The sequence below is a fragment of the Drosophila grimshawi genome, unplaced genomic scaffold, assembly GCF_018153295.1.
Source record: "Drosophila grimshawi isolate 15287-2541.00 unplaced genomic scaffold, ASM1815329v1 contig_1367, whole genome shotgun sequence".
Lineage (NCBI taxonomy): Eukaryota > Metazoa > Arthropoda > Insecta > Diptera > Drosophilidae > Drosophila > Drosophila grimshawi.
In genome coordinates this window covers 3,126,848-3,141,043 of record NW_025062889.1, presented here as the reverse complement: position 1 = coordinate 3,141,043, position 14,196 = coordinate 3,126,848, and the positions used below count along the sequence as shown (strand labels likewise).

Genomic DNA, 14,196 nt, shown 5'->3' with positions numbered 1-14,196 from the left:
AAATGAGTAAATTTTACTCAAAAAAAATAACACAATTCGCTTATTTACCCTGAAACGTGCAAAGTTTTTCTTATGTATTTCCATGTTGTGCATTTTCATTTTTATGGCTGTGGTGAAAATCCAAATTAAACAGAAATTTTCGCAATAACAAATAAGCAAACATGCAAAGGGAGTGACAAAAAAACAAACATGATCGGACTGTGATAAATCAACTTCTCAAATGTGCACAAAACCGGAAATAAATATATTATAAAAAGCTGTTGAGTTAACTTGATGGACTAGAAAATATCCTAGACTAAATGTATACTATTTAAACCTTAGACGTTTAGATCTTAAAAAAGGTGTAAAGTCAAAGAGGAAGTTGCTGAATTAAATAAAAATACTTTAAGTCAAATCATTTGGCCAAAAATGTGCTTTCAGTGCATTAAGCCAAAGAGTAAAATATGCATATTTTTCCTTTTAAGCGAGAGTCTCAAAATCCTTTGAAGTTTTGAGGACACCTTTTATATCATAAGCAAACGGAATACATTCAAAATATAAACGGAACTCATAGCTCAGAGTTTAATAAAAATGTCAGCCTGGCTCGTAGATGGTAAACAAATGACTTACAAGACTTGTGCACGAATGCACAAAACATGCAAATGGCGGCTCAAAAGGAACTGGCCCCGAGATTCCACGGGGTCTACAAATTATATATGTGTATGGCGTGCCGGCCGAACGCGACATCAACCTTTTTTTTTATCAAATAAAGAAACCTAGCCTGATTTACCAGAACACAAAAAAATATATATTTCTATATTTGTACAACAAAAAAAAAAAGGAACAGCCACAATCTGGACTGTCCGCAATCTGCAGCACGATCCCAAAAAGTTCTGTGCGTTTTTTGTTCAAATCAATTACAAACTTTTAGCTTGCTGTTAGAAACCAAACAAATCCCCCACCAGAAATGGGTACCCAAACTTAAAAGGTTTCTCTTGTCTTAATTAAAAATCCGTTTGCCCTATCGAAATACAAAACCACTGCAAAATTTAAGTGCACATTTCTAAGGCAACAAGCATCGGCTCTCAGAAAGCAAAATACACAAAACTAAATTATTGCAAAATGTGCGGCAATATTAGCTTTAAAATTGAGCAAACATTTTTGAGATAGAATGCCGCATTCCTATCATAAAAATATACTTATTAAAAGCTATTGGCTGCATATACATTGATTGGCATATCAATAAAATGCCGATTATGAATTTGGAGTAGGCATTTTACGGAAATGTTTTTTTTAATATATTAAAAATGTCAAGAATTTCAATTAAGCGTTAATTAGACTTAATTTGTGTTATTTCTGTATTTTTGTTCGCGAACTTTTCACTTGCAAATCATAATAATAAATATGAACGATATTTTAATTAATCCGCTTCTTTTTTTTATAAATAGTTAGAAGCACATTCATAGTTATATAAAAACTTGAAGCAAATAAACAAATTTACCCAGCGAAAACATTTTGCATAGTAACTTTTTAGCAAACTACATGCAAAAGAATCGAACAACTTAAAAAGCTCAACTCGACGAAGTATACAAATAACTCAACTTTTCGATTTCAACTACGAACTGTACAAAAATCTCTTGGAAAAACTACTAACAATAAAGCGAATCACCAAAAAAAAGAAAGAAAAATTCAAGTCAGTCAGTGAAAGTTTTTTGGCCAACAATAACAACAGAAGTTGAGATTTTCCGCTCCAATCCCACCGCCAGTGTTGGTCAGTGGCCAAAACTGTGGCCATGAACAGTCAACGCAACAATTTCGAAACTTTTCTGCACGGTATTGCAAATACTTTGGCCAAGATTTCACCAACAGCAAACATTTCACAGTTACTTAATGCGAGAAGTCCGACAGCTCGGGCAATCGAGTTAAAATCCATAAAGAAGCCAACACGATAAAGTTACTGCTGCAGGCAGCTCTTGTTAAATCATATCAATCACATGCACTGTTTTACTTACCCCATTGCCAGCTGCATGACGTCGCTTTGTCAACGTGCCACTTCCCGTCCCCGTCCTCGTCCCTATACCAGTTCCCGCTCCCGCTCCCGTTGCCATTGTCTTCTTCTCTCCGCCAGCAGATGCCTGATTACGTTGCAGTTGGCAACACAGACGCATATAGGTGCACTGGAGCGCCTCGGCGAGCAACGCTCCCAAGCTGGACAAACACATCAGCATCAATGGGACACCGATGAGAGCATAGAAAATTGTCGCCAATTTACCAGCAGCTGTGCGTGGCGTCAGACTCCCATGACCTGGGTGTGCGAGTGTGTGTGTAAAAAGATGAGTGATTGGAGAGAAAACAGAAGCTGTTAGTGAGTGTTATATTACTTAGAGAAAAGGGACTTAGAGTTTCATATTTCAAAAGAAATGCATTTGAAAGGGTAGCATTTTTAAACGTTTATTTAAATTACAAATTGAACTGTATTTAGCAGTAATATTCAAATAAATAATAAATACATATATACAATAATCTGTAGCTTTAACAATTAAGTAAATTGCTTTACCGCAAAAGCTATTTACAGCATGGAAATTCTTAGCTTTTTTCTTGCTTCCTTCCTTGATTGCATTGCATTTAAAGTGCAAAGAAAATTAGCTTTCCTAATTGCAAAACTTCATTTGAAATTATAATTCGCTATTGATTTTCTGCTGCTGCTATTTTCTTTGGATTAATTTGTTAATCCATTTGCCACGCATTACCTCCTTAGCGCAGCTAACTGCGAGAATTGTGCTCAGCACTCAGTTCACTTAGTTGAACAATAACACTTAAGCTGCTCTTAATTTGCTAGACATAGTATTTGTACTCAACCACTTTCCATTTATTTTACAAACATTGAAGCGAACAGTAGAATTCATAATAAATATTTATATATACATATATCGAATGCAGACAACCGACATTAACCATATGCAAATATTTTGGCAGCACCAACAAGGCGTATACATAATATTCTTGCAAGCTGAGCTTGTCTGCCAGGCAGCTGCCTGTGTAGAGCGGATGCTTGTTGCCCATAGCAATGTAAATATTTGCAGTTATTACAGTCTACACATTTAAATGCCCCGCAGTCAAGAACTAAGCGATTTTAGATTAGTGTATTTTGCTGCTTACCAATAGTCGTTATCACAGTCACCGAGTAGAGTAGAGCCTCGCTAAATGTCCAGCTCTGCGTGTCGCCCACATCGTAGCCAAAGTGACCCAAAGCACTGGCACTGCCACCGTGGGCAGCAACACCAGCAGCAGCACCACCACTACCACCTGGACGCGTGGCAGCCACAATGGAGCCTTCAAAGCGACGCAGCTGCTCGTGAACCAGCATCGTCCAATTGCGCTCATACAGAACGTTCAGTTTCTCTGCAATTAAACAAAACAAAAACAACAACAACAAGAGCAAACAATTAGGTCAACATCATTTGGTGAGACTAAAAGCAAAGCGAGAAAAGGAAACCTTTGCAATTATGCAATTTTTTATAAAGTACACGGATAACCTTTGTTACCCCCCCAGGCCCTTTGCACAAGTGTCGCACTTGGCAATAGAGAGCAGCCCTCCTCGCATTGATTTGACTTTGTCTTGAGGCGCTGCTCGCATTTGATTTTGCCTCAACAGCAAATTGCCGAGGTAGCTGCCACAGCTTGTTAACAACAACAGTAACAACAACAGCAATTGTTGCCAACGCCCCCACTCAACGCCATTTGGCCTTGACTATGCATACACCCTCGCCCACGCCCACTTGCACGCCCATGCCCCAGGGCTCAATTTACCTTCCACTACATAACAATTTCAGCTGAAACGAATGAAACACTCAATACTCTGGGCCTGTTGTGTATTGGCAGAGAGACATCCTTGCCAAGATGCAAATACTACAACAACAACAAAAACAAAAACAAATGGGCTTCGTGCTTAAGTCAATCTACTATGTACTCGTAAATATTTATATATACATATATGTATGTATATAGAGCATATATACTCGACTCTACTCTGTACTCATCTTAATAGCAAATGAATTGAAACTTTCTTTCAGCTTTTGGTTTTGTTAGTCGCAAGAATGTAACTCAAGCACTTAACGTGATTATATGTGTAATTTGAGACTTGCAGATGCCACCAAATTCGTTCGGTGTAAACTTTATTGAAGTTTCTGGGGAAATTTGATCTATGTGAATGATTGAAGTAGTATCCATTATTGCAAGTAATTTGTTTAATAGTAAAAACTAAACTTTAAAGCTTGAAAATAAATAAGAGAGCCAAAAAAATGATATGCACTTTATATTTTCATAAAAGTCGGCTAATTTCTCCCGAGTAAAGAAATCATTACTCTGTGCTTACAGTAAGCTCCCTTACTAAACATTAGCTTATTAAGAAACTATATTAATCTTATCATTATAAATATTAATTAAATTTGGCTTACAGTGCTTAAAGCTTATTTGAGAGCTGTGGTGTCAGCTGGAATTAGGAATTTGTCAAATAAATTGAGCCAGCTAATTGCAAAATGTAAGCAAAGAGATGCTTGACATAATTAAATACATAGTCTTGTATATTAATCATACGCCAGGTGCGCCATTCCTCAGCGCAAAATGCGCGTAAATTAATTAGTTTTCATTAAATCACCGTAAGTTCAAAGCAACACACAGACTAAAGAGACTACGTTTGAAATTTAAATTAATATCTGCAAGAGCATAAATTAACACAAAGCTTAATTTTTCTGCTAAGCAATTCTTGAAGCATTTAGAAACGATTGTCTGATGCATATAAAAACATGCTTAAAAAGATGATAAGTTTAGTTTAGATTATTTTAAACATTTTTGCAATTGAATTACCAAATTTTTCTCAATTAGCCACATAAAGCCAAATGAGATTGTACTTTAATCAAGACTACTATGGAAGTTGACTGCCCGCAAGTGTAGCTGACAAGGTAATTAATTTAAATTAAATCACAACAACAAACTAACTATTGTTAAAGAGAAACCACTATATACAAAAAAATATGCAAGAGTGGCGAAATTATTTTCTGTGGCTAACCAAATATTTGGCTATGAAAATATGTTGTTATTGTTCAATTTTATATATTGGAAACTTACATTCCCGGCGAGCCTGTTAGTGTGAGTTTATTCATGTATGTGTGTGTGTGTATGTGATGTAATTTTATTTAAAATATTGATATTTGTTTGGAATTAAAGCGGTCAGAATGCATTTGCACAGCAAGTCAAGCGTAAAATACCCAAGGCACATTTTTGGGCATAAGTCATGTAAATAATCGGAAAACGATTTTGCGCCTCAGTCAACTTACCCGTTATGATCCACAGTTCGCGCAGACAATCCTCACGGCTCTTGGCTATGGCCGCCGATTTGCTCAGATCCTGTGGCGCCTCCAGCAACGGAAAGATTAATGCGCCCAGCACCGAGTATCCTGTGACCAGCAGCACAAGTCCTGGCGTCGAGAGCAGCAACTTGAGCAGCTGCCCCAAGCAACGTTTGGAGGCGTCTCGTTTGGCTAATGCCGTTGACTTGACACATGCCTGCTGCTGGTGGTGCTGGTGGTGTTCCACGTCCTGCTCGTCGTGCTCCTCCTCCGTGTGTTGTGCGTCGTGATCGTCTTCGCTTTGATTGCATTTGAACGCCTGCTCAACGTCACACATGATCGCTGTTGCAGTTGTTGCAGTTGTTGCACGCTCTTCTTGCTAAGAAACATTTAGTTGTTGTCTTGTTGGCTGTTTTGCTTGCTTGCTCAGTTTTATTGGCCACTCAACTTCCGTTTTCGCCTCAACTTATGATTCATGCTGTGCTCTGCACTTTGTCAGCCATCCATCCATCCACCAACTAATTACAACACTGCTTTCTCATCATTTCTGCCTGATGCTTTGTTTGTGCTGGTAAGCCGCTCTATCTCTTCTCCCCCACACTGTCTGCCCCTCTCCTTTCTCTCTGATTTAACGTATTATGTTTTAAGCTGTTGTTGACTCGCTTTTACTGTCGTAGTTGTAGTTGCAGTTGCAGTTGTAGTTGTTGGCTGTTGCTGACATCGCATTTTCCATTGTTGCCAATCCCTGCACTTGGTTTGTACTTTTAAAGTTGTTGTGCCAGTTTAGTTTCCCCTCCAGCTTTTCCACTTTCCACTCTGCGAATAGAAAAAAAAAAACAAAACAAAGGTTGCATTGTAATAGTTGTTGCTGCTTTTGCTGCAGTTCTTGGCTGCCTTTGCTGAAGTGCACTTGGGCGCAAGTTAAGCACACAGCTTGCAACTTGCTACTTGCAACGCACTAAATTTGACACTTCACTTAATCTAATTAGTTTACTCTTAAATGCCACAATATTATGAGCGAGACAACGAACTGCTAACTAAAAGCCTTATGACTGTTATTAATATGGCTTTTAATATAATATAAATAGCTTTAAGGGATGCAAATAATTGTTTAACGGATTGCCTAGTAGCTGAAAGTAAATGGAAAATTAAAAAAATTAGTTTACAAATACAGAAAGGTGACTGAAGATAAATCAAGTACATTTTTTGTGCTAATGTTCAGATTATGGAAATCCACTTGAAATACAATAATAAGCTGAAAAAATGATTAAAATCTTTATTAACAGCTAGCCATGGCCTTCACAAAAACCTTCCACGAACTTGAACTGATATTAAACGAGTTCATTAAAGTGTAACGCAATCAATTTCGTAGCTCAAATATTTGATAAACATTAATTTATTAGCGTTCGAGTTTGAATTTCGGCCGAAACGTGACATGTTTTTAATAATCTTTATAGATATAATATTTATACTACATTAATTTTAGCTGCAGACATAACTCATAACCAAGAAGTTCTCTGTAATGCCCTGTAATGGCCTGCTCGCACTCGTAGAAGATTATACTTATCTCATTTGGCTCATTTAGCTTGGACTCGTTTCGATTACAAGACGCTTACAATGGGCCAGACATTATCGATTGGGCTATTAGAGAGTGTGGCACAAATGCGATAACAATGCCAGCACATGTAATACAAATTGAACTGAATTAACAATTGTAATCGAACGAGAGTATCAAGCACTCACATTTCCACACACACACAAAACAAAGCCCAATTCATTAAAGAATCTGACGCTGTGGCTAATAATGAGCTTAGAGTGTTGCCAATGGAATCAATTAAAGCCAGACACAAGAGGGGAAGGGGGCAACAAGAATTTACCATTTTGGGGAGGAAGCCACACTCAAATACACCGATTAGTTGAGTTCTTGTGGGGTTTGTCCGTATTTATTGATCTCTGACGCTTGCATCATCATCAATGTTGTAAAGAGTTTTTTTTTTTTTTTTTTTGTTATTACTCAGCCAAAATCCGAGCTGATTTATTTGGATAAGCAGCCTGGGCAGTTGGCTTATGTAATTTAGTTAATTGGAAAATAAAATAGTCTATTTTTGGGGTTGGGGCTTAAGTCACTTGGCGCCTTAACAAAAGCCACTTGTTTTCCTTTTTTCATTTTCTTTATTTGCGTCGTCCTCCTTCTTTATGGCCAAGTGCGCATAATTAAATTTGCGGCTAACGTGGCGTATGCGCCACTTGACGAGGGACTTTGACTTGGGGACTGAAGAGAGCTACTAATGCAAAATTAATGTCAATCGCTTGGCCCGATGTCAGCATCGACAACATCAGCAAGATGGCAATGCCCTTTTAATTGTGGCTCTTGTAACCTTTGAGCTTTCGTCGACGGCACGCACACGAATCAAGCCAAAGGAGCAATCCTTGAGGCGAACGGAACCCAACCCGGTAAAGAGGGTAAAATGTGTGCCGGAAGTTATCCCTTTTAGTCAGATTGAAATCAGCTTAGCTCCGGCTCTTAATTGAAATGTTTGCATTTCACTTTAATTAAAGTGTTTTTCCGAGCAAAGCTCTTCAGCACGCACAGGACTTTTTTTTGCTGATTTGTTGTTGATTTCGAGCGGCAATTCTTTTATTTCTCTTTGTTTACATTTTTCATTTCATTGCGCGCCGTTTTTCGCACGTCATTTTATGAAGTTTTGCTGCAAAAAGTTTTTAATAGTTAAATAAAACAACTTTCTTTGCCCTTCTGCGCATACCTCAGAGCCTGAGTTGGCTGAGCTGGCGTTTTCCATTCATTTCCGGGACCTTTTCATTACCACGTCTGTTGGGGCCTGCCCTATTATGCAATATTTATTATTATTTATAAATGCAATGACAACAAGCACACTTTAATTACAATTTTCTTCTTCATATTTTTGATTTTTGTTTTTCTTGCATATTCTCAACTCATCAAATGCAGCAGCCACAGGATGCGAAATAAACGACGTCCGAGCAACGCTAATGGCGCTAACCTCCATCTCAGCAGCTCCAGCGCTCTTTTTAAATCCAATTTTCCTTCATAATTTTATATCCAGCCAGAGCAGGCAGCCACCAATCCCCAGCCCCCAACGACGTCCAACAAATTCTGTTTGCTGTCTTCTTTGCTCATTGGTTGTTGTGCGCGCTGTCTGCGTCGTCTGTCGTCTATACCCAATTTAATTGCATCGCTGACATTTAGCACCAAGCAAACCAAAACAAAACATGAAATTCAACGACATGCGGGGAGAGATGCACAAGAGAGAAGCACAAGAGAGAAGCAGAAGAGAGAAGCAATAGTGCGAAGTGAAGCTTAAATAGGATTTTGGTTTCTGGTCGCCTGCTGCATTGATTCCTGTGCTCTTTGCTCTCTGGTCCATGTTCAGCTAAGTCGAGTTCCTGTTAGTCACTTGTTTAATTGAACTTGACTCATAGCACTCCCCGTTTACTCCCCTTCACTATACCCCTTGGAGTCGTGTAAACTGTTTTACAATACACGCGATTCCAATTTGCTAACGCTTCTCGGTGCAGCAGCAAATGTCATTGAATTGAATGGATTTAGCTCCCAATTGAACTGCTGCGCTGTTCAGATTTGCCTCCCCCGTGTAACTCTTGGCAGTTGTGCTGTATTCTATCTTTCTCTTTTTCTTTTTAAGTCGCCTGCTCTTTAATGTAATTACATTAGCAACTACAAACAAAAAAGGGCGCTTAAGTAAAAATTACAACAATGGAAAGTTGGTAAGCCCGAGAATGCTTTTCAGATAAAAAAACTATACTCATATATAATTAAAAAAAAATTACTTTGAGACACATCTGTATCTTCACCTTGATGCTTTGGGTCTGTGAATTAACCTTATCCCCTGTCTTACAAATAGTTCACAGTCATCCAAAAATAATTTATGGAACAACGACCATCTGGGACACAGTTTAAAGTGACAATCTGGTCATTACCAATCTCACATGCCTGTTTAGTAGAAAACCCATAGCAAATTTCTAAAAACAATTAAATGGACAAGCCCTAAAAGTTTAATGAAATGTAAAATTATACGGTGAACCAGTGGAAAAGCAAAAGACACGTTAATAAGTTAAATTTATTAGTATATTCTCTGCCCCTCATCTCTAAACAAACAGCATAATTTTGTGCAGTCAAGTGTCTATAATGAAAATTAAATGCGAAAAGCCGTGGAACAACAGACAGAGCAAGGATTTGCCCGGATACTAGGATGTACACTTGCGGGCAGGAAGGTAACGAACCGTGTACGGAACTTTTAACACATTAGCCCAGTGAATGCGACTACAAAGGTGTGAAAAAGCAGTAACAGCAGACAACAAATACGAAAAACGCCAACAACAATAATAACAACAACAATAGCAAGGACTGTAACAATACCTAATAACTATGCAATTGAGAGCAGGCGGAAGGAAAATACTTGAGAACACCACAAAGCCTCCAACAAGCATCCATAATTTATTGTAAAAAGTAGAAGGCTGCCTCTGCTAAAACATTAGATGCAAAAGCCCAAAAGGATAACAACGGATAATGACCATGTTAATGCAATACAAAAGTGCACTGAAAGGAAATGAGCAAGATAAGTAACGAGGCCGTCATCCCACATAAAAAATAAAAAGTAAAGAAAAAAGAAACGTCCAAAAGTCGCAACACAAAATGTTCACCACTTTGGCCTCAAAAAGTTTACCCAACGCAAAAGCAAACGATGCTCGGACGCAGAACCCATCCATGCTCATTAAACACGCACAACTTGACTGCAACAGTCTTAATTATGTTCTAAGGACTTGGCCCGTCTAAAACAAAAATAAAAAGCGGAAGCAATAACTAACGGGGTTAAAAAGAAGATTAAATACCCTACAATATTAGTTTAGAATGGAAAAATGCATTATATTTGCCTAAGTAAGTCAATATTTTTATTTATTTACTCAACAAATAATGGCAAAAATAGGAATATATACAGATGATATTAATTGAAGTTCACCGAGTGTTTTTAACTAATGAAGAGGTTTGAATAGCTTCTATATGTATAAAAATGTCTCCTCCAAAGTGTTGCATATCGACTGCCATAGTTAATATACCCCCTGTTAGGGTATCAAAAATAAAGAAACAAGTTCAAGCAACACAATCAGCGCAGAAACTTGCAAGACGCTCGTCGCACTTTTACCGACGCTGATTAGTTTTTGGAGTGCCTCAAGTGCAAGCAGTCAAGCAGTTCGTCAGTCCATCAGTTTGTCAGTCCGTCAGTTTGACAGTGGCCGCTGGTCGAGCATGTAAACTTTGCCAAACAGCCAACAGACAACAACAAAAGCAGCAACAGCAGCAATTTCTGGGCCATTCTCTGTGCAACAAAAACTCATTAAAAATCGCGTAATGCAACTGCAGCTGCCACGTAAATATAAAGCAGCAACAACATCAACAGCATCAAGAATTCTCTCAAAAGCCAAGTTAAAACCTAACTAAATGCAAAATGCACAATAATTAGAGGCAGCATTTAAAACACGCTCATAAAAGCAGCTTTTGTGGCTTAATAACCAAAGTTAATATTAATGAGCAGGCTGAAATAAGGCAAGGTGTGCTGCAAAGTTAACATTCTTTGAATATAATACACTCTATATTAAATATTATGTTTAATAACTTGATTTACTCAATAAATGAGCAAAGAAATCTCTGCCAAAACCTACATATTTTTCGAATGCTTTACGAATTTACTCTCTTAATGAAAAATGTATGTTTGTTGAGTCAACAAATCATTGAAAGCCTTTAAGCCAATTGCATTTTCCACAAAGCACACATGACGCAAGTTTTAATTGCAGCAGCTCTGATAGAAGATGTTGTTTTAGAAAATTGAATTTAGAAACAAATTTCATGAAAAAATGTTCAATAACGAGCTATTTTGACCTTTACTTCGATTCTACATTCAAACCTTGAAAAGCGATTCTGGCCCAAAATTCATCAGAAATTGTATTCCAAAGCCATTACTTCGTCAAAACTGAGCCGACTTGCAAAACCAATCAATTTTTGATAACGGTTTACGTTATTGATGCATTTTACAAAAGTTTTTGATATGATATTTAAATTTCTTAGCCCATCATATTGAAAATATAATTGATTAGCCTATGCAAGCTATGGAATGGCCTTACTATTGCCACTGCAAGTAAATTTAATAAATTTTCGACTGCCTTTGGCATATTTTGTTCAACACATTTCCGTTTATGTCAGTTCCATTTTTTATACTCAGCTGGCAGATGCGAGAGAGAGAGAAAGAGTGAGTGTGTGAGAAAGAGATAAGGATATATATAGAGAGAGAGAGAGAGAGAGAGAGAGAGAAAGAGAGAGAGAGGTGCTCTCTTGCTGCTGACAGTTCAACTTAAGCTTGTTAACTTTCGTAATTAAATTGTTAAACATCAGTTGGACTTTAATTGACTGTCGGTGTTGGCCGTTGAGCAAATGCCTGCCAGCTAGTCCATGTTAGCCAAGGCAAAAAGGACCTGCTCGCATAGCAATGAGGACACATTCTGCTAGCCAGCTCAGCAAAATTCCTTAAGTGCCAATTTAGGGGCAATTTGCTTTTGTCTTACCCCTTTTTTATTTGTTTGAAAGACCAGGCGAACGTACAAATTTAATGTTAATTAAGCCAAAAGCGTTTCCATTGGGATTTTAAATATCTACATACATATATATGTATGTATAGATAAATAAATATATACATATTCTCACTGAGTTGCTATGCATAAGGAAATGTTTGGATGGCCTAATTGACTTTAACCGTCTACTGCATAAAAAGTTCGCTCTAGGGGGAAACAAAAATGTAATCAAATAAAATCGAATTGTTAGCCGATTGAGCATCAGAATCAGTTCGCATAAAATGCACAATGTTGGGGGTTAGCACAAAATTTGCATAAGAGCACCAAGCACGTAAAATGGTTTTTCGTGTGTGTCTGTGAGTCTGACACAATGTGTGTGTGGGTGTGAATGTCTTTCATAATGCCATTTTATATGCACTTTATGCGTTTTTTGTCTCAGCTCAGTGTCATTGAAAACATGCAGCTAATCCTCCAATGATATATCAACTGCATTTGCATAGTTTTTACATACGAGCCTTAAATGCCAGGAGTGCCATGAGGAGAGCTTAACGCCACGTTCCGTATACGCGGCGAATTACGTATACGCCGAATGGCCACACATCGAACTCACCTTCTTAATGGAAAGGATATGTTGTGTGCTGTGTGGGTGTGTGTATATTTTCTTGGTTATACAATAACTATTAACTAAATATTACTTACTAGCCAAGTTAAACATAAATATAGTTCAAATTATTATTAAATATTTCAAATTTGTATTATAGTTTTATGAACATACAAAAATCGTTACTTACTTGACTTACTTACTTACTGATTTACTTATTTACTATATTTCTTATTTGATTAGACTTTATTCAAGTCTGAGTATTCTACATTCCAATTTCTTGTTACTCGTTTAATGTGTTAACTAGTGTAAGGTTGATAACTGTTTTTCTTATTGGGTTTGGCTGCTGCTTGGCTAATTGTGTGTCGTTGGAGTGCCAAAAACAAATTGGTCACGTTGGGACAAGACGTGTTGCTGGCGACGCCGTTTATCGCTGTCGCTCCTTATTGGTTATTGATGATATTTCCGTTGGCTTTTAATTTGATGCACGAGTGCCTGCAATGGGCTCCCCCTGCTCGTCTCCCCAGCTAATGATTGAGTGTTAATGGAGCGAACGTGGCCGAAAAGGAATCAAAGCCAGCATACAGAGTCCCAAAACATGTGCAATAACATTTTCGTGGGATGGATCAGCTGACCTCATTGGTTTTGGTGGGGTGGTGGTGGTAAATGTGAGGGTGCGGGGTAGTAGTGGTAGTTATAGAGTAAACACAAAGCGTGTCAGTGAGTTGCCTGCTGCTGAAGGAATACCAGCAACAAAAACAGCAGCACTAAGAAAATGTTTGCAGAGTTGGAAAACGGCCTGGCCACAGATGCAAACATTGAGATATGCAACGAAAAGCACACACACAGAGACACACACAGATAGACAGCGCAACACATCCTGGCAAGTGTGTCATGGACATTGCTCAGTTTTCATTATGCGTGTGTGTTTGTGTGTGTATGTGGACAACACACTTACACGTGTTCCAATGGCAGTTGATGCTCGTTGCCTGTGGCAACGATGCCATAAAAAAAAGAGGCACATACTAAAATGGCATTTCGAAGGACAAACAAACAAACAAAGTACACTCACTCACCCACACACTCACACACACACCTCAACTTAGATAGCATGTGTTGTAATTGTGCTTGAAAACTCAGGCACACACGCATTTATGCAAGATTGCAATTATGATATATTTGTATATATATAGAGAAGAAATTGTCGTGCCCGATCTGCTGAAAGCAAATGTGTTCCAACAAATTTCGCATTACTCGTTGGTCGCAATTTCTATGGACATTAAATTTACGTTTTTGGCCAAGAAGCATACTAGAATATTAAATTTTAAAGTGCCAGCGGCTAAGAGTCAAGGTTGAAACTTTTTGAAAAACTGGAGAAAGTTGATAAATTTATGATAAGCCCGATGATGTCTAATGGAATAAAGGGTAAGGTATAAGAGTTGAATATTTATTTATTTTCCAAGAGCCTCAAGAGTGGAAGACAGTTTTATTGCTTTATTATTATGATTAATGGAATAAGTATTAACTTCCAAGATTTAAAACTATTTAAACTATTGGCATGCTTTATATTATGAACATGACACAAACATCAATTGAACATATAGAAAAAGGAATCGAAAGCATTAATAAGCGTTTCAAATCTAAGGAGAC

General features: G+C 37.8%; 1 protein-coding gene across 1 annotated transcript in view; it reads right to left on the bottom strand.

Annotated features, from left to right (window-relative positions):
- The window catches only part of LOC6569077, a 46,952-nt gene that overhangs the window by 10,298 nt on the left and 22,458 nt on the right, over nucleotides 1–14,196 (bottom strand). Inside the window, exons 3-5 of the mRNA XM_032741111.2 lie at nucleotides 5,316–6,143; nucleotides 3,139–3,381; nucleotides 1,992–2,284 (exon numbers count right to left, since the gene is read on the bottom strand). Of these exons, the coding sequence (XP_032597002.1) occupies nucleotides 1,992–2,284; nucleotides 3,139–3,381; nucleotides 5,316–5,664 (885 nt within the window). The 5' untranslated portion in view covers nucleotides 5,665–6,143. The remainder of the gene's footprint in view (nucleotides 1–1,991; nucleotides 2,285–3,138; nucleotides 3,382–5,315; nucleotides 6,144–14,196) is intronic.